The sequence below is a fragment of the Cyberlindnera jadinii genome (genome assembly GCF_001661405.1).
Source record: "Cyberlindnera jadinii NRRL Y-1542 unplaced genomic scaffold CYBJAscaffold_11, whole genome shotgun sequence".
Classification (NCBI taxonomy): Eukaryota; Fungi; Ascomycota; class Saccharomycetes; order Phaffomycetales; family Wickerhamomycetaceae; genus Williopsis; species Williopsis jadinii.
The window spans coordinates 311,606-330,737 of NW_017963662.1; the positions used below are offsets into that span (position 1 = coordinate 311,606).

Consider the following 19,132-nt stretch of genomic DNA (forward strand, 5'->3'; position numbering starts at 1 on the left):
TTCCCACCCGGCAACGGCCGTCGAAACAATGAAACGTCACACAACCAACCTCCAGCGCTGTCAATTGAGCCATTGGACTCGATCGAAGGACTCCACCGTGTACAGCAAGCTCCAATGTCTCTAAGTCGTCCATTACGTCTGCTATTGCTCGGTGCTCCGGGGTCTGGGAAGGGTACGCAGACCTCTAAGCTGTTGAAGGAGATGTCGCTTCCCACGCTCAGCTCTGGCGATTTATTGCGCCAACATGGCGACGACCCGAAGATTAAGCAGGCCATTGCTCGTGGTGAGCTCATCCCAGACGACGTTATGACGGGGATGGTGATTGGAGATCTGGCACGCAGGCAGCTTCTGGCAGGTGCCGGTAAGTCCTGGCTGCTGGATGGCTTCCCAAGAACGTTGAACCAGGCAGTGCTGTTGGACAAGGAGCTGTCGAGCCACGATTCCAAGCTGAACTGCGTGGTTGAGCTGAACGTGCCACAGTCGGTGATATTAGAGCGAATTGAGAACAGATGGGTGCACATTCCAAGCGGCCGTATCTACAATCTCCAGTACAACCCTCCAAAGGTTGCCGGTCAGGATGACGTTACAGGCGAGCCTCTGAGTAAACGACCAGACGACAACGTTGAAGTGTTCCAGCGCAGGCTGGACAAGTACAACGAGCTCATCGAGCCCTTGAAGCAGTTTTATGCGAAACAAGGCGTACTACACACCGTTGATGGCGAGACTAGTGATATCATCTTCCCAAAGCTTCTCAAGCTCATCAGAGACAACTTCTCCTAGATTAGACATTATTATTATTATACCTTTATATACATCGAAACCTATGCCAGCCACGATATGACCTTCTTGATCAGTTCACCAACAGAACTTATGTAGTTCGTCTCCTCGTCCCAGATGATGCGATCCATCTCTCTTCTTCCAGAGTCCAAGTCCAATTGATCCAGCCTGTGGATCTTGGAGCTTCTAAAGAACTTATAACCAAAGTAGCAGATAGCAAACAGCATCAGGGCACCATAACTCACAAAGAAAGTCTGTGTGTTCCAATATCCTTTCAAGAACACAACAAACCCCATAAATATCACAATTAACAACGACCCTATCAGGCCGTAGATGGCTAAGAACGGTTGTAGTGGTGATCTGTAGGGGTAGGAAGGATCACTCCGTGAGATGATATCAGGCCTCAGCTTGAGTCCGTAGTAGAACCGTATGAATGAGAGACACATCCCTGCCCACATCAGCATCGCAGTGGTTGAAGAGATGTTCGCAAAATCCTGGAACACCCTCAGTGCCTTCTTATTGATGGACAGGAAGGCCAACAACCCGAACGATCCTGACGAGAGCACTGCCACGTAAGGGACACCAGCATCCGAGCATGTTGCAAAGACTTGGAAGGCCTTCCCTTGGGTAGCCATTGAGTAAATGGTACGTGAAGATACGTACAGATGGGACGAGCCTGCAGTGACAGCAAACATGATGAAGAAGGCATTACTCACAGCAGCATACGAACAAAGCCCCACTGTCTGTAGAGCAATGATCCAGGGAGACTGGTTCCCGTTGGAGTATTGGGATAGCGTGCTAGAAGTGCACTGTGTTTGGTAATGTTCCAAGATTGAAGGCGAGATATCCTTAGCAGCATCATCAGGCGAGTAATAGTGCAATAGACGAGGATCGCCAGAGTAGAAGTTCAGGCTCACGAGGAAGATGGAGAGCAGATAGAGGAACACCACACGGCCAAAGACTCTCTTCGTCACGCTTGGAAGGGCCTTTCTCGGGTTCTTACACTCCATGGAGGCGATGAATCCAATCTCACTTCCAGTGTACGCATACGACGAGATCAATACCGAAGAAAGCACGCCCAACAGACGGCCCCAGCCTCCACCAATGCCACCCCTGGAGCCCTGTCCAACGTCGTTCAAGTCAAAAGTGGGCCTGAATGGACCATAGCTGGCCCACGACGGTGACCGGGACGGGGTCCAGTACATGAACCCATAATTCTCTTGCACATTGAGCACGATCATCGTGATGATCAGGGCCACGGAGAACAGCACCTTGACCAGCGAGGTCACGTACTCGATGTTGCCGTAGACTCTGACGTCAAAGAGGTTGATCCCGATGATGAACACCAGAAACAGCACAACAAAGCCAGACGTCGACGCGGAGGGAACATCCAGGTCCGTGTAGTAGCTCAGCATGATCGTGGCCGCACACACCTCTGAAGGCATCGCAATGGTGAAGCTCAGCCAATAGCACCATCCCAGCGCAAAGCCAAAGGCATCTTCGACAAACCGTGACGCCAGCCCTGAAATGCTCGACGTGGTCGGGATCAGCGTGGACATCTCCGCAAAGCTCAGCATAGTGGCCAGCACTATGCTTCCAGAGATGGTGAACCCGAGGAAACAGCCTAGCGGCCCAGCAATGCTGAAGGCCTTGCCCGAGTTGAGGTAGAGCCCAACACCGAGCGTGCCGCCCAGCGCGATCATCTGGATCTGCGACCGGACTAACTTCCTCTGGACATGGCTCGTGGGCTTGTCCAAGGACGACGGTGGTCTGTCCAGCGACTTGATCTCGTTGGAGTAGTCGATGATCTCCGTGCGATTGCTTCCTCGCGAGGTTTCTCTCATGAGCTCCAGGTCCTTCTCCTTAACGTCCCGCTCCCTGGCCCTCGGCGGCTTCTTCAGCGGAGCGTGCTGCTTCTGGTACTTGTGGTAGCGGACGTGCTCCGCTCCAGCATCGAACTCCAGCTCCAGAGGCTCGTTGATACGAAGGTCACGTCGTAGATGCTCAACCTTGCGGCGGAGCTGTTCCTCCCTCTTCACCATGCGGTCGTACTGCTCGAAGTCGCTGCTGGCCTCGACGTCGTGGTCCAGCCCCAGCAGCGTGGTGTAGTAGAACCTGTCGCTGTTGTCCCTGGCGTGCTGGTCCCCTTCAGCAACCTCCTCCAGCCGGCGCTGAATCGTCTCCGTCAGCACTGGCGAGAGCAAGTCCTCCTCGTCCTGGCCGTCTTCACGGTCAGCGTCCTCACGCGTACCGTCGCCGCCGCCACCACCGTGCTTTTCGATCTCAGGGAACAATCCAGGCAGCGGGCGTCTCATAGTGCCCTCGTGCCGTTGCTCTTGTTCGTGTTTGCCAGCGATGTTGATGGTGGAATTAGTGGTTTTATGTCTTGCGAATGTGTCAAAGAGGCTTGCCGTGGTGGTGGCCATCGCCAGGCTCTCGGGGAGTTTTTTTCGCCTCTGCGTAGGCAGCGGACAGGGCACTGGCCAGTTGTTCACGGCGAGTTATTCACAGCGAGTTTACACCACGAGGACTGCGGAAACAGTGTGAGATGTCGGAGGAGTCGATTTCGTTGGAAGAGACTAATAGGATTCGTCTTTCTTTGGGGCTGAAACCGATTCCTGGCGCTGGAGATGAGCCGGCGAAGGCCAGCGTTGGCTCAGAATCGCTCACGCTTGATGAGACGAATAAGTTGAGGGTGTCGCTAGGGATGAAGCCTATAGCAGCTGGTGGGTCGCCAGCTGCGGTGGGTGAAGCGAGTGACCGTGGAGGACGGAAGGATGAGCAGCTGGAGAGCTCGCTGGCGTCGATGAGGTCCAAGCTGAACAGGAAGCGGAAGTCCACCCTGGGGAAGACGTTGCTGGATGATGCCAGGGAGGGCGAGGAAGGCGTTGATGATTGGCTTTCGAGCCTGGGCAGGAGTGTGAGGAAGAAGAGCAAGAAGAAGAGCAGGGTGACCATGCCAGACGAGACACCAGCGATGACTGGGTTCAAGATTGGCCATAACGCTGGTGAACTGCAACAGCTGGGGGAGGATTCGATCCTGACGCTGAAGGAATCGAGCATTTTGGATGAGAGCGACAAGCTGGAGTCTGAGTCGCTGGTTCAGCAAGCCAGGTTGAACAACGAGCTCGAGAAGACACTCAACAGCCGGAGATTCAACGAAGATGGAAGTGAAAAATCGAGGCTACAACTTGCCAAAGAAGAGGAGGAGGAAGAAGGCACCAATGAGCTCACTGTTGAGAATGAGGTTATTCAGCTGGGCAGTGTTAATAAGGCACCAGAGGACGTGAAGCATTCAACCAGGATCACATTCGATTTGAGCGAAGACGAACAAGGCGAGGTGGAAGACGACTACGCAGAGGCCAAGCCCATAAAGATGAAAAAGCTCCTCAAGCGTAAATCAAAGAGCAGAAGCCGACAACGAGACCGTACTGATGAAGAGGGCGATCACATTCTAAGAAGTGTTGAGCTTGTGAATGAAGATTTGGACTTCCAGGACGACTTGGACCTACAATCAACGCTTTCTTTAAAGAGACAACACAGGCAAAAAAAGAGGCAGAAGCTCATGACGCCAGAGGAGTTGGCCAGGGAGATTGAAGAGGAACGGGCCAGCAAGATGGAGGTTGACGAGGAATCCAGTGGTGTCGTCATTGGTGAGAATACAGAGTTCCTAAGCTCTCTAAAAGCTTATCTGTTGGCTGAAACTACACCTGAGGCCACCAAGGGTGATGAAACCATAGAGGAAATCCCAGCAGCCGATGCAATTGAAGACACTGAAGCAATTGAAGAAGCACAACAAGAGGCAGAGCCGCAAGGCCCCGACTTCTCTGGAGGGCTGGCATCGACGCTTTCCTTCCTCCAGTCCAAGAACGTTGTTAAGGTCAAGACGAAGCAGGAGATCGAAAGCGAACGCCAGAACGAACAACTACGCAAACAGATCGTGCTGAACCCAGACGACGACAAACACACCATCGAGGCCAAGCTCAGGAACTACAAGCCTCAGGTCTCTGTCAAGTATCACGACGAGTACGGCAGAGAACTGAGCCAGAAGGAAGCTTACAAGCAGCTATCGCACCAGTTCCACGGCAAGGCACCGAACAAGAGCAAGATAGCCAAGAAGCAACGGCTCGTGGAGGAGGAGAACAAGAGGAAGCAGAGCGAGAAGCTGCTGGACGAGGAGAAGAAGGCCAACGATGGCCTTAGAATCCAGTAGGCAGTGCTTATAGTGCTTATAGTGCTTACTAAGCACGCGCTGACGTCATCGTCATCGTCGGTGTTTCGGCGTTAGGGGGAAACTTGGCAACGGCCGGCGTTATGTCCCAAACGGGCCAATCTGCATAATGGAAAATTCTTTTCTTTCTTTGCCATTCTATTTTTGTAGTTAACAGCGTAAGATCGGAGACGGTGATCGGTATCTAAGAGTCATCAGTCGCCTGGCTTTATAACCGTGCAGTTTCCCTCCTTGGAACGGTTGTTTGGATCATATTCTGCTGTACTGCTCCGGAGGAATAGCGTCCTATGGTGTACAGACTATGAAGAAATCGCAAAAGACCTCAGAGGAGGACACTGCGACTGAGATGGAGGTTGAGAAACTGAAGGACTATATCATCTCCGAGGATGGGCTGCTGCACCTACAGGAGGAGTCTGCGCTGAGAGCAGGCAACTGGCCGTTCAAGAAGAAGTTGCGGCACACGCTGCTGTATGGGCTGGTGACGTTCTGTGCGCAGTTCAACTCAACAACGTTGGCATCTGCCAAGTTCAGCGAGCTCATCATGGAGAACTATGGTGTAACGAGGGAGGTCACGGTGCTATCCTCGTCTCTCTACATCCTGGGCATCGCGTTCGGACCAATGGTGTTTGCTCCTATAAGTGAGGTCTACGGAAGGAAGATTGGTGTGCTGGTGCCATTCTTCATAAGCTCGATATTCGCATTCGCATGCGCAACTGCCTACAACGTGCCGTCACTTCTGGTGTACAGATTCTTATCTGGGTTCTTTTCTGGAGCCCCAGTGGTGTCATCTGGTGGAGTTCTGTCAGACATGTTCCCAAAGCCCAGTGTGCGTGGGAAATACCTCGCCATCTACGCTGTGTTTGTCTCCATGGCACCTGCTGTGGGCCCAGTGGTGTCCTCACTGCTGATCTTTAGTAGGCCTGAGAGCGACAAGCAGGCGTGGAGGATACCAGAGTACTTCAGTGGGCTGTTAAACCTGACATTGTTCTTCATCTGCGAGTACTTCATCGAGGAGACATACCCAGCTGCTGTGTTGAAGACTCGTGCAAGGCTCTTGAGATTGGCTACAGGCAACTATAACATCCATTGTCAACATGATATGTGGAGGCTGGAGCTCAAGGACGTTGTTAGGAATCACTTGGTTCGCCCGTTCGCCATGCTATTCACCCCAATTGTGTTCTGTATAGTGCTGTTTGCCTCATACGTCTTTGGCGTATTCTATATCTTTGTCATCACGTTACCAGAGGTGATGACAATCAGCCGTGGCTGGACAGGCACAATATCGACGCTGCCGAACATCTCTTTGTTTCTGGGCACCCTCACAGGCTGTATCATCAACATGCTGTACGCTAAGAGGTTTGCCAAAACCATTGAAAGAAATGGAGGTGTTGTTATACCAGAGGAGAGATTCCCATTGCTCATGGTATTGGGATGGTTTATGCCTGCTGGCATCTTCATCTTCTCATGGACTTCAGACAAGAGTATACACTGGATTGTACAGTGTATCGGCATCTACATGTTTGCTATTGGCTTCTTAACCATATTCCAAGGCTGTTTGAACTACTTGGTTGATACCTACACCAAGTACGCTGCCAGTGCCATAGCCACCAATACCTTTCTAAGATCAGTGTTCGCTGCGTTCTTCCCACTGTTTTCAAGACAACTGTTTGTTAACCTTGGTGTCCATTGGGGAGGCTCCTTACTTGGGTTCATTGCCCTTGGTATGATTCCTATTCCTTTTGTATTCTACAAGTACGGTGCCCAGATACGAGCTAGAAAGACATACCAATCTAATCAGTTCTAAGCTATTCCCTTTCAGTTCAGTATACAGACATCACTTTGCTCCTTGCTCGTAGGCATCACCTTGCTTCTTGCGCAGTTCCTTCTTGTAGGAGTCGAATTGCTGCTCAAACTCTTCCCTCGACAAGTCGCTGGTCCATCTATAGCCATAGGCAGGATGGTGCTTGCCCAGGTGGCTCGCACCCTTCACACCTGTCAGGTTTTCCCTCAGCGTACCACCTGGAACTGGGTAATCGTCCCAGAAGAGTCCCTTTGCCTTTAGCTTTGGAATGACGAGATCTATGAGCTCATCATAGGAATCTGGGTTGATGGCTGATGCAAAGTTGAAGCCATCAGCACCACCAATCTCGACGTAATCGATCAGTTTCTGTACAACCTGGTCAACAGAACCAATGATAAGATCAGCATTGCCCTTGACAGAGACATGTCTGCCCAAGTCTTTCTTGGTGATTGGCCCTTTATCGAGGAGTGAGTTGCAGAAGTGCTTTACAATATCACGGTGCATGCCATTTGACGATTGTAGCAGATCAAAGTCGTCAGCATATTCAGTGAAGTCAGCAGAGGTCCATCCACAAACCATAGCCAGGGCAGCGTCAGGATCAGCAGCATCAGCGTATCTGTTGAACTTTTCCCATGCCTTGGCCTCTGTATCTGATACAATCACCATGACGAAGGCTAAGATCTTAACGTCATTCCAGTCTCTCCCGTATCTGCTCTGTGCACATTCCCTGATTCTATCAGTTTTGAACCGCAACATAGCTGGTGTTGAGCCTGTGGAGAATGCCACTTCAGACCACTTGGATGCCAATTCAACACCTCCCTTGGAGATTCCTGCTTCAAAAAGCACGGGTATTCCCTGAGGTGAAGGAGAAGTGTAGGCAGGGCCTGGCACTTTATACCATTCCCCTTCGAAGTTGATTGGACGGACAAGGTCGGGGTCGATAAATGTCTTTGTCTTTGGATCTGCCTTCAAGGCATCCTCCCTGAAACTTGAGAGCATCAGCTCTGCAACGACTTGAACGTACTCATCTGTCTTTTCATATCTTGCAAGCTTATTTGGCAATTGTCCTCCATTCAGCAGGTTTCGAGAGGCACTGTCGAGGTACGAGCTGACAATGTTCCAACCCACACGGCCTCCTGTCATCTGATCCAAGGTTGCGAGCTTCCTTGCCAATAGGTAAGGATGTTCGCTAATTGTACTGAAGGTGATACCAAAGCCAACACTTTTGGTTACTGCAGCCATTGCGCTGATTGGAATTGCAGGATCGATGCCTGGGAATTGGGTACCTGCCTTGGCAACGTAGGAGTAGTTTCTCGGGCCGTGGTAGATGTCGTAGGGTCCCAAGACATCAGCGATGAAGATGGCGTTGAACTTTGCCTCTTCTGCCTTTTTGGCCAGCTTCTCCCAGTATTCAAGCGTCGTGTATTGACTAGATACATCGCCAGGGTAGCTCCAGAGACCTGCAGGCTGTGTATTGCAGCAACTCTGTGTAAAGATGTTGAAGATCAATGGCTTACGAGTCAATTGACGTTTCTGCTTCTTTTGAGCCTGCGCATCTTCAGCGTGTTTAACCTCCATTTTACTATTCCTGCTTTGTAGCACAACAGCCTGAGAACCAGAGTCGTAGGAGTACAGGAGATGTAACAATGATGCACACACCCACCACCTTTATAAACCTCAGTACAATGCGATCTGCCCATATATGCCGTTCTCGATGTGGCACCGTCGTATTCCCCAATTAGGACATCCAAGCGATGATTCCGTTTGTATACAAACAACGTGTGCAAGAAACGATCGAACCACTGGTTCATCCTTCAAGTCGAATGGGCTGAAGTCAAACTGAGCTGATGGAATGGTCTGATTAGTCGTTTGAACGATGGTATCTCATTTATTTTGGGTTTGTAGAGTTTATGCCTTAGCTGCAGGGCCGATGAGCTCGTGCAGTTGATGTAAAAACTAACATGGGGGACGTGCTCTGTAGAGATGTCTGATGTTTCGATGGCAGCTCAACTTGTGCTGCAGAGCCGTTTATTTGTGCGGGGAGTCACTCATATTTTCGAGTTTAAGCGAAATGAAGAAGAACCAATATGGTGTGAGCTGTTGTAATCATCGTGTAGAATTAGCAGGCCATATACGGAGGTTCAGGTATAGAGAGGTATACATCAAGGATCACCTCATGAGTCTCAATAGGTTCATTGAGTTATTAGTGTGTTATTAGAGCTTCTTGAGTGTTTTTACTGTCTTGTAAGGATACGATACTCATGTTCTATAGTACCAAGTGAATGATCCTATGAAGCAATCATACAAAGTACATGAACCACACACCGTTCACAAGACTCGCTGAAGTATGTTTCGAGCTTGAATACTCTCACACTCACTTTCGATGCAAATGTGAGCATCTAGTACAGTTGGTTTTAGCCGAAGTGATGCCAAAATTTCACTGAGGCTCAGAACAGGTGGGTACACTTGGCCTTTGAATCTGCTGTTGATACTCCCATAAAGGCAATTATTGAAGTCTGTGAGCCGTCCAGTCTTTAGTCTCAAGATCTGACAGTTTGAGAAAAGAGATTGCTAATGACTGATGGTGATTTCTCTTCCATAGTGGTTCCACTACATGTATTAAAAGAAATTAAACATAGAGCAAAGGACAATCATACTAGCGTTCATTCAAAAATCTCAGAGTTGATTCAACTATTGCAAAGACCTCTCAACGAACTTCCCAGAAGACAAATGGGGTCGAAAATACTGCCAATTAGTCTATCCATGCTGTTAGTCGCTATCCAAAAACTTCAATTGATGGGTAACTGGGCTTTACAAGTTGCTAATACCCATCTCGAAGCTATCCAATTGGTCAGTATTCACCAACCATGAGCACAGTTTCAAGTTCTCCTCGTTCTGCTTAGCAGCATCGTCGTTATATAAGCCTTGAAACTTGATTGCTTCTATTGGCTGGACGGTTTTTCTACCATCCTTCAACACGTATTTGGTAACACATGTGGAGGCCACAGCTTCAGATCCATTCAGCACAAACTTAGAGAGAATAAAGATCCATTTATCATCCCATGCAAGGATACGTGAGTCTATATGGTATCTGGCAAACGGCTTGATCTCTTTCTTGAAGCTCCCAAAGATATTAGCCACTGGAACGAAGACATAACCACCACTCTTTGTAGGATAGTTATGGAAGAAATGTTGGAAGTTTCTAGTCATCAATTGCGATCTTGCAATGTCCAGTTCCTCGAAGTAGCAAGCGTTATTCTTGTGCAAGTAGAAATCACATTCCAACGGTGAGTTATAAGTCTGGAATCTATCCACTCTAAAGATGTCCTTAGCGGTGAACTTCCAATACGGGAAGTACTTTGCCAATATCAAGTTTGATCCAAAGACCCAGTAGATACGGACGTAGTAGGCAAATGGTAAGGACTTATACGTCGAAAGAGCAAATGCCCATAGAAGGTATTTGACCCAAGTGTACATCCTCGAACAACAATGGAGCAGTGAGCCACGAAATCTACCCAATTGAAGATGAACAATGGGGATTAATCTTGAGATGTTCGTTGATGCAATTTTGAGCAGCAGTTGTACCGCGGTTAAATAGGAAGCTGGTGTCCGGGTGTATGTTTGGATGTACACCTCACGTGACTTCCCAAGGCTCTATATAAATGTGTACAATTGAAGATGAATGAAGTAATAATCAGCAGGTGGATACCTAGTTATATAGATTTTATCGTTATAAAAGTTATATAGTAGTGTATAGAAAGAAAGGAAGACCAGCGCAATTCAATCACGTGCCTTTACGCCAAAGTTGTTGATGTTTCTAAACATTCTAACACCGTTATCACCATCAACAAACTGGCACTGTCTAGCGGATTTCCACAACGATTTGAACATGAATTCATCAGTCTGTTGGTAGTGCTTGCCCATGACCTTTTGAATGGCAGCACTTGCCTCTCTAGCGTTGTAGAATGGGATTCTTGAAACGTAATGGTGCAAGACATGGGTTTCAATGATATCGTGGAAGATATGTGGGCCCACAAATGGGAGAGATCTGTCAATGGTTGCGGCTGCACCACGGGCAAAGTTCCATTCAGTAGCATCGTAGTGAGGCATGGTTGGTGCTGTGTGCTGGAGGTAGGTGATGAACACCAACCAGTGGTTGACAAACATGTATGGGATGAAGTAGTTCATCAAGAAGTTGAAAGTACCATAGTTCATGATCCACTTGTAACAGACAAGCAGCTGAACAAGGATACCAATGTCACTAAGCACGATGAACCAATAGTCCTTCTTTTCGAACATTGGTGCCTCTGGGTGGAAATGGTTGACTTTCCATTTTGGCACATCTGGATACACTTGACCTGTGACGTTGGTGGTCAAATGAGCCCACCATCCACCGAGTTGTTGGATACACAGCTGGTAAAGTGTCACGATTGGCGCATCCTCGGAGAGGTCCTCCAATCTCTCGACAAATCTCTTCTTCTTGAACTGGTCCTTTGTTGGCGGAACAAAGACAGTGTCTCTGGTCAAGTGGCCTGTAGCCTTGTGGTGCTTCCCGTGGGTATACTTCCATGAGAAGTAAGGAACGAGCAAGTAGGAGTGCAACACCCAGCCGGTCAGGTCATTGACCCAGCCGTAATCACTGAATGCCTGGTGACCACACTCATGTGCAAGCACCCAGATACCGGTACCAAACAGACCTTGCACAACGGTATACAGGGCCCACAGAAGCCCTCTGACGGCCTGGGAGCCCACGAGAGGAATGTAGTTGTTGGCAAGGTAGCCAGTAACAACCATACACAAGATGTCTCTGAACACATAGTAGAAACTCTCGGTCAGTCTTCTCTCGTAGCAGTGCTCAGGAATGGCACTGAGGATGTCCTTGATGGAGTAGTCTGGAACCTCAAACTCGTTTCCAAATGTGTCGATGGCAATGAGTCCCGACGTCTGCTTGAGAGACGAAACATTACCAGATCTCTTTGTTGTTGTACTGGAGCTTTGATCACCACCACCGAGCGATGAGCCTGTGACGGTAGAGGACATGTTGTAGGTCTAATGAAGGAAAAGAACACACACACAGCGAGAGAGAGAGAGAGAAAGAGAGCAGGAAGAGAATGAAAGAGTCAGATCAGGGGATTAATATTGGAAAAACAAATTAACGGTGTATGAAATCAGACGAAGAGATGGCCCGGTATCACAGTGCCCAGGGAGAAAAAAAAGTGGCTCTATTTCCCAAAGAAAGGGGATAAAAATTTTCTCCTTTGGCTCTCGTTTATTACGTAGTGGAACTACGATCTGATACACACACAGAGCGTGCACAGGGTGCACATCTTCCCGGCCTTCCACGTTTTGTTGTATACACAGCATGTTGGTAGGCACTGCGCATATTTGTTAGTGGTTTTTGCTTTTTTTTGTAGGGTCCACGCACGTATAAAGTGAGGCCTGCGCTTACAGGAATGTCCGACAGAGTAAAATTGTTGGGAAAAGCTTTTGTTATCGGGACCGAATGTTGGGGATTCTGTCGTAACGGGATGCCGTTCTTTAAGGTGGTGTCTGGGTGGTGTCTGGGTGGTGCCTAAGTGGTGTCCGGGTGTTATGAGATGGATATTGTACTGGGGCAGGGTTCCCACTGTTGCCTCGGTTACTACGTGTTATTGTTTTTTGGCTTTCGATCCGGTTCTCATAAGGTGTGCTTTCAAGTAATGGTGGAATGTCTCTTTCTGTCTATATATGTATATCAGCCTGCTTAGACCCTCTTTGAACCAAATCGATCGTATAGATATAACCCTGTCATTGTAAGCAGCAAACCACAGCACTGTACGCCGTTAACACTGGTGCGTTCCATCAACAGCGCAAATAGTATCACAACTATTCTCTTCATGATGTTTGCAACTGAGTAGTTAACAGGGGACACTAACCCAATCAGGTGGAACGCAAGCATTGCCTGGAGGAAGTGCGAACCACCGTGGAGTAGGAATAAGGAGATGATCTTGGCATTCATTTTACAGATGGTACAGCCAACGTCACCGTAGTTGAGGAGTTCTGTGATTGTGAACACCGGTAGCGTTAGGACGAAGCCGATCAGTGAACAGTACAACAAGATGGTGATCTTATCAATCTTGGTTTCCTCTTTAGGTCTCTGCTGGGTTGGTAATGTCTTTTCCTCCTTCCACGTCAAGATCTGTTTGGCGTATATGTTTTGACTCACAAATATGGCCATCGAGATCAAGGCAAAGAAGAGCCCTTTATAAAATCCTTCCCCATTGTTATCCTTACTCTTGTAATTACCAAAACACGTCAAAATGACACCAACCATCAACGGGATCAACGTCAAATAAGTAACGGTGCGGTATTGAACTTTAAAGCCAACCCTATAGACCAACACGGTGGTTAATGGACTCAAAGCTTTGACGCTATGAACCAGCGACACGGGAATCACGCTGGTGGCCTGATGGGAAGTGATATGACCCACAAATTGAAACATGCCCATGGGTATGGTCGTTTTCAGCACCTTCTCGTTCGGCTTAACAAGGTTCCACGTGGACACGGCACCATTCTTCTCAAACTGATCCATCGTTGGAACAGAGCCCTGAGGGAAGTATTTGACCAACCAGCGCTGGTTGTTTATAACCCACAGAGTGCCGATACAAAACATCGACGAAATTAGAAATTGCACCTCTGTCAAGGTTGTCGGGTAGGGAAACTCAATGAGTATCTTTTTGGTAATGTTTGACGATATCGCACTCATCGCATACCACACCAGACAAAACGTAACAACGCTAAAGTCCACTGGCGGGAGAAAGCTTTTCAACCGAGCGAATAGCGTGCTTCTCCCTTGGACGGTGAAATGCCTCTCATATTGAGCGTCGGTGAGATAAACCGACGACTTTGAAGGCTTCAAAGCACCCGACCTTGGAACGTACTGCGGTAATGGCGGCAGCTGACCTGTTGTAGCACTGGTTGTTGTTGTTGTTGTTGTTGTTGCGCCTACTGAAGTGGCAGCATCACCAACGTTGACGGTGATCTTACCAACGCTTTCTCCACGATGGTGTGTTGATTTGGCACTCTCGTGGAAGTTGCCCTTCGTAATCTGAACCGTGGTCATAGAATCACACACCAAATGAATCCCAAAGCACTGTGCTGTTTGTCTGTTGACGTTGTTGTTTCCGCTGTTGTTGTTGTTGCTGTTTTGGTTTCCGAGCACGCGTGATGGCGCAAAAAGGAGTAAACAAACAGTAACGAAGAAGTGAACCACAAACGGTTATGAACAAGTCAAAAAGAGGCGAACAGATTCGAGGGGAATAAGCGAATGGAACGAACCTGAAGTTCTTGACGATGAAGCTATGAAAGCGAGGAGGCAAACACGTGAAGGAAAAAGAAGATGATTAAAAGAAGCAGTTTCAGTGGACAATTGACAACATCAAAGTTTTTTAGAGTTTGCACGTTTTTTTCTTTTTTTTGCATTTCGCTTTTTTCTGATCCAGCAGGTTTGCGCCAATTTGCGGCGCAAATCGCTGGATGAAATCCTTATTACACCGATTTGCGGCGAAAATGGCGCAGACGATAGCAAGGCAGGCAATTACCCGATTTGGATGGAAATGCGAAAACTCATACACATATACGTTCTATATAGCGATGGTTGTATCATTACGGTTGGTGCAATTCCGGAGCCACTTGTAAGGCTGGCATTCACCAGACTTGTAGCTCTTCAAATAGATCAACACGGTAGTCGACGTCCTCCACGCTCTTTGCAACCACGTGCCGTATCTCGTCGCACATCATTCCAGGACCACAGGTCACAATGGCTAAGGAACTTGAGCACAGTTCAAATTCCTGGTGTAGGATCTTTGCAGACGGGGCTCTCCCACTGTGGAACGTTATATGGTGTTTGAACTGTGAAAGCAATGGGTTTGCACGCACCATGGACGCTTCGAAGCCCCTGGTTATGTAGATGTCACACTGTATCTTTGTCCTGCACAGTCGCTTCAACTCCGGCTCGAACCATTTGATGGAGTCGACAGATCTGATGATCCAAATCAGTCGTATCTTGGACTTGGGTAGTAGTCTAGAGCCTTCTGCTAAGTGCAGAGCATGGTAGAAGGGCCCCGGTATACCATTACCACCGGCAAATAGAATAACATTCTCATAGTTCTCGCACGGGGATTGGTTGCCGTAAGGTCCCTCCAATGACACTCTCATGGATATCTGGCCAGTGTGTGACAGCAGCTTGGCAATCTGACCCGTTAGACCATCCTTGGCTTTAATATAGATTGTCACTTGCTCGTCTTCTAACACTGAATCAACAATGGTGAAAGGATGCGATTGCCAGAAGATTGACCAGTGTAAGAAATGGATGAAGACAAAACATCCAGGGTATGGTTTCCAATTGTGTGGTCTCTTAACACTCACTTTGAACGTGTCGTCTGAGATATGTTCTATGGTGGCCCTTGGTGCACCAAATCGAGCCAACCTATAGATTCTGATCAATCTATCAGTGATCCAAAAAGCAAATGCACATGCGATCCAATCAAGCCAGCCAAATGTCACACAATGCTCCCAGCATGATATAAAGAACAGCAATGCAAAGACTATATGGGATACCAAGAACCATTCGTAAAATCGTACTCTGAAGTAGTGAGCAGCAAATAACAGGATCAGTACTCCCAAGACAATAGCCAATACCCCCATGACAAACCACCATTCATGGATAAAGACCGCAAATGATCCTTTATACCAAAGCATCCACAGGTACGCCAATGTGTGTAACGTTGCATGCACAACCATAACCCTTGCAGTCCATTTATGGAATATCATAAACGTTGCATAAGGCAATTCAGAGAATCCAATAAGGATATTGTTTCTACCGGCGAATAATACCAACAGTGGGAAGTGTGCAAATGATAGAACACCGGCCCTGTCCGCAAGGTATCTTGCCGTTTGTAAGGTATTGGAGTTTGGTCCAAAAAGTTGATTATCCTCTGTAATCTTGTAGTTATGGAACAAGAAGAATACATTCAACGCAAAGTAGCCAAGGAGAACCAGTGAATCGCCAAATGTCGGTAGTAGGGTGGTTAACCATGGGGCCATGTTGAATGGAGTCTGATGTGATCCAAATAGTAAAGGTAGTGATATATTTGCTCTGAGGAAGTTTATCCGCCTTGAAACGATCTTCTCGTTCCATCTGGTCTTCTTCAGCTTATTACACATTGCAAACCACGTGATCATCACTACCCAATACATGTTGATGATGATACCGTACCTCTGTGAGTCATCAAAGTTACCCAGAAATGCTCTATAGTCCCTTATTCTATTCTGAACATCTTCTCTATGCAGTCTCAAAGGAACAAACACTGGCGTCGAGCTATTCACAGCCCTGGTGTCAACAAAGTACTCACTGGCATTTGCTGATATCCCCGCTACATCTTCAAGCGAGATGTCTGTCTGTGTGAATTTCCAGCATGCCTTGATGAATGCAATATGTCCACTTACACGATCCACTGAGCTGGGCAAGTACAGGTCCATGCACTCGATCACACTAGCAGCAAGAGGCGCGTATTCACAAGTACATGGCCAGTTCCCTTCCTCACACTGGAAGTTATAGCCGTTCAGAGCGGCTTGACATGAGTAAAGTGTACTCTGTTGTATCGAGCCCTTCTGTGCTTCACCGTTAGCACCGGGGAGTGGGAACAACAGTTGTGATATGAACAGCGGCAACACCACCTTATTCAGTGCCGGCTTCATTTAGTTTCTATCGAGTGGAACTGACTGGTGGAGATGTAGGATCAAGGCGAAAAAAAGGGGGTTGGGAAAGAATGAAAGATGTGGAAAGTGCGTAGAAGTCGTCCATTGATCAAAAAGATAAAGACGAAAAATAAACAGATGAAGAGAAAAAGGGTACTGATGCTCGGAAATAAGCGGATAAGCGAGATATTATTTTGTGGTGTTTGGATGTTAGTATTATGTAATCTGACGCACGGGGATAAGGGGATTTACAAGGAGATCTCGGGTATTAGATATATATACTTATATTCACCATAGTTTGTTCTTCTTCTGTTCTTTATATAAATAACCATCAGGCGTGTATACACCTGTATGCCTGTATTCTTAGACTTCCGAGTTGATGCCTCCAAGTGGTATCTTCTTCTTCAACTTGTTCATCCCCCTCTGTATGAGATAGGCAAATATACCAGCGATGACAACCATGGCGATGAGATAGATGAATAGTGCTTCACCTTTGAATTGGATGTCCATGGTGGCCACCATAGGCGTTGTATTGGTCGTTGTGTGTGGCTTCTTTCTCATGCCCATGCCCTTGTGGGCCCGTGAGGTGGTGGTGGTGGTGGTAGCCTGCTTCGTTGCCTTTGTATGAGTACTTGTCGTTGTGATGGCATTGGCATCTGTAGTGGCTTTCACCTGTTCCATTGCTGTCTTTGTTGGCATGAAAGTGGTTCTATCAGTGCTTGGCATGATTGTTGTCGTCGTCTCTTCAGTGGTTGGTTTCCAATCCTGCTGTCTTACTGGCCATTTAACCTCACCAGTTAAATCATCCAAATCATCGTTGCCAGCAGCGTTACCCATCGGCTTTGCACCGTACGAAACGCACAGGTCCTTATTCATCTGTGGTAGAGTCTGGGTCTCAAGCATCACATCAGGTGCCTCAATAAACACAACCCCCAATCCTTGAACTGCGTGCCATTCAGTATGACAGTGGAAAAACCAAACACCTGGGTTTTGAGCTTTGAATCTCAAAACAACATGTCCACTTCCTGGAACGTTAACAGTGTCCCTAATAGCAGGGTACTCTGGGAACTGTGATTCCTGCATTTCTCGATAATGGACATGGGCACCACGAGTCAAGATCTGGAAGTTATGGCCGTGTAGGTGGAAAGGATGACGCATATGATCCTCTGAATTCAACACAATTTCAACAATTTCGTCCTTCTGCAAGATGAAGGCATTCGTTCCCTCCCCATAGATCTTTGGATCCAGTGCTTTTGAACCATTGTTTGCACTAAATACGGTATGGAGTGTTGGTACCTTTGGAGACAAATGAGGGTGAGAGTTCATTGTATAGTACTTCGTGCCGTATTGGTTGAAATGGTCCGATGAGTAGACAAACGTTAGACGATGATCAGGTTCTGGTAGTTTTGCAATGGAGCCCAAGGGTCTCAGATTAATGTCATCATAGAAGTTCAAGTCTCCAACTCTCTTACGGACTTGAACAGAGGCTTCTTGCTCTGGCTCTTTTTCACCATACACAAGCCAGTTTGTTGTATACTTCTTATTCATCATGATGTTTGTAATCTGGACAACTCCATAGTTACGATCACTTGTTGATTTGGTCTTCAGAACAACATTATATCTCTGGCCAGTCGCCAGCTGTACAGCCTCAACCTCAACAGGGTCAACTTTCACACCATCAACCTCCACAATGGTTATGGTATGGTCTTCGATGTAGAAGTACTGCGTTGCGCTCATTCCACCGTTCACCAATCTAATCAGATAGGTCTTATCCGGCTGAACAAACAAGCTCTGTCGTTCAGTCTCGTTGAACAGCCCCGATTTGATGGAAGGCTCCCCTCCTCTTGAGCCCTGTGCAAACATCTGTTCAACTAGTATGGCGCTCGGAGTATGGTACCAATCAGCGAGCATAATGGCCATATCTCCATCGTAGAGCTCATTCTCATCACCGTCTTCGACAATGAACACACCTCTTAAGCCGTCACCGTACTGAGCAACAGAGTGACTGTGATACCAGTATGTTCCTGTTTGATCAGGCACCGTGAAATCGTATGTGAACTCACCTCCCGGAGGTATAGGACACTGTGAGATCATCGTCGCACCATCCATATGACTTGAGTTTCTCTGGAAGATCCCATGGAAATGAAGCGAGGTATCCTCTTTCAAGTTGTTGATAACGTGGATCACAGCACGGTCCCCTTTGTTTATTCTGATCTGCGGAGCGGGCCATTCATTGTTGATCGTGATGACTTCTCTTGTTACTTCACCATCGGGGCTCAAGTTCTGGTTACCAATGACCCATTCAAAGTTGTGTGTGACGCCAGCGCCAAATGCCAGTGATACAAACGATAGCAGCAGCCAAATACCAAGCATTTACAACTGTCTTAAATGTGTAACTGATGGTTTGCGGGTGTATGGCGTGGTGTGTAAATGGTTGTTTTATTCAGTGACACGGAATAATGGTGGAAGCCCACAATCTCGGGATTTGATTTGATTTACATGATCACGTGTTTGGTGTTAGTTAGATCACGTGTTTATATCAGTTAACGCACGTGATTGATACAGCATATGAAGAACTAATCTAA

The 19,132-nt window shown here is 47.6% G+C and overlaps 9 protein-coding genes across 9 annotated transcripts; 2 read left to right on the forward strand and 7 right to left on the reverse strand.

The window, feature by feature from the left end:
* Positions 1 to 857, forward strand: ADK2 (adenylate kinase ADK2). The gene has a single exon (XM_020213405.1). It carries the CDS (start codon positions 115 to 117, stop codon positions 778 to 780), a length of 666 nt encoding a protein of 221 aa, XP_020069439.1. The 5' UTR covers positions 1 to 114; the 3' UTR covers positions 781 to 857.
* On the reverse strand, positions 828 to 2,513 carry SSY1 (Ssy1p; the record flags this gene model as incomplete). Its single annotated transcript, XM_020213180.1, has 1 exon — positions 828 to 2,513. A coding segment is annotated over exon 1 (1,653 nt), but the record flags the coding sequence as incomplete, so codon positions are not given.
* Positions 2,514 to 3,325: 812 nt separating this feature from the next.
* On the forward strand, positions 3,326 to 6,784 carry CYBJADRAFT_163583 (MFS general substrate transporter; the record flags this gene model as incomplete). The annotated part of the gene is made up of 3 exons (XM_020213782.1): positions 3,326 to 4,986; positions 5,231 to 6,729; positions 6,774 to 6,784. The coding sequence occupies 3 exons, from the start codon at positions 3,326 to 3,328 to the stop codon at positions 6,782 to 6,784; spliced, it is 3,171 nt and encodes a 1,056-aa protein (XP_020069441.1).
* A 58-nt stretch (positions 6,785 to 6,842) lies between these two features.
* On the reverse strand, positions 6,843 to 8,387 carry CYBJADRAFT_129537 (pristinamycin synthase-like protein; the record flags this gene model as incomplete). The annotated part of the gene is made up of 1 exon (XM_020212855.1): positions 6,843 to 8,387. One exon carries the CDS (start codon positions 8,385 to 8,387, stop codon positions 6,843 to 6,845), a length of 1,545 nt encoding a protein of 514 aa, XP_020069442.1.
* A 1,011-nt stretch (positions 8,388 to 9,398) lies between these two features.
* On the reverse strand, positions 9,399 to 10,334 carry CYBJADRAFT_168706 (uncharacterized protein). Its single transcript, XM_020215474.1, has one exon. The coding sequence runs from the start codon at positions 10,284 to 10,286 to the stop codon at positions 9,621 to 9,623; it is 666 nt and encodes a 221-aa protein (XP_020069443.1). The 5' UTR covers positions 10,287 to 10,334; the 3' UTR covers positions 9,399 to 9,620.
* Positions 10,335 to 10,554: 220 nt separating this feature from the next.
* CYBJADRAFT_194781 (delta 12-fatty acid desaturase) lies at positions 10,555 to 11,885 on the reverse strand. The gene has a single exon (XM_020217533.1). It carries the CDS (start codon positions 11,847 to 11,849, stop codon positions 10,590 to 10,592), a length of 1,260 nt encoding a protein of 419 aa, XP_020069444.1. The 5' UTR covers positions 11,850 to 11,885; the 3' UTR covers positions 10,555 to 10,589.
* Positions 11,886 to 12,349: 464 nt separating this feature from the next.
* SLY41 (Sly41p) lies at positions 12,350 to 13,524 on the reverse strand. The gene has a single exon (XM_020215475.1). The coding sequence runs from the start codon at positions 13,378 to 13,380 to the stop codon at positions 12,553 to 12,555; it is 828 nt and encodes a 275-aa protein (XP_020069445.1). The 5' UTR covers positions 13,381 to 13,524; the 3' UTR covers positions 12,350 to 12,552.
* Positions 13,525 to 14,495: 971 nt separating this feature from the next.
* Positions 14,496 to 16,328, reverse strand: CYBJADRAFT_129925 (ferric reductase family protein; the record flags this gene model as incomplete). Its single annotated transcript, XM_020212881.1, has 1 exon — positions 14,496 to 16,328. The coding sequence occupies one exon, from the start codon at positions 16,326 to 16,328 to the stop codon at positions 14,496 to 14,498; it is 1,833 nt and encodes a 610-aa protein (XP_020069446.1).
* A 996-nt stretch (positions 16,329 to 17,324) lies between these two features.
* Positions 17,325 to 18,863, reverse strand: CYBJADRAFT_109567 (uncharacterized protein; the record flags this gene model as incomplete). The annotated part of the gene is made up of 1 exon (XM_020212057.1): positions 17,325 to 18,863. A coding segment is annotated over one exon (1,539 nt), but the record flags the coding sequence as incomplete, so codon positions are not given.
* Positions 18,864 to 19,132: the final 269 nt, after the last annotated feature.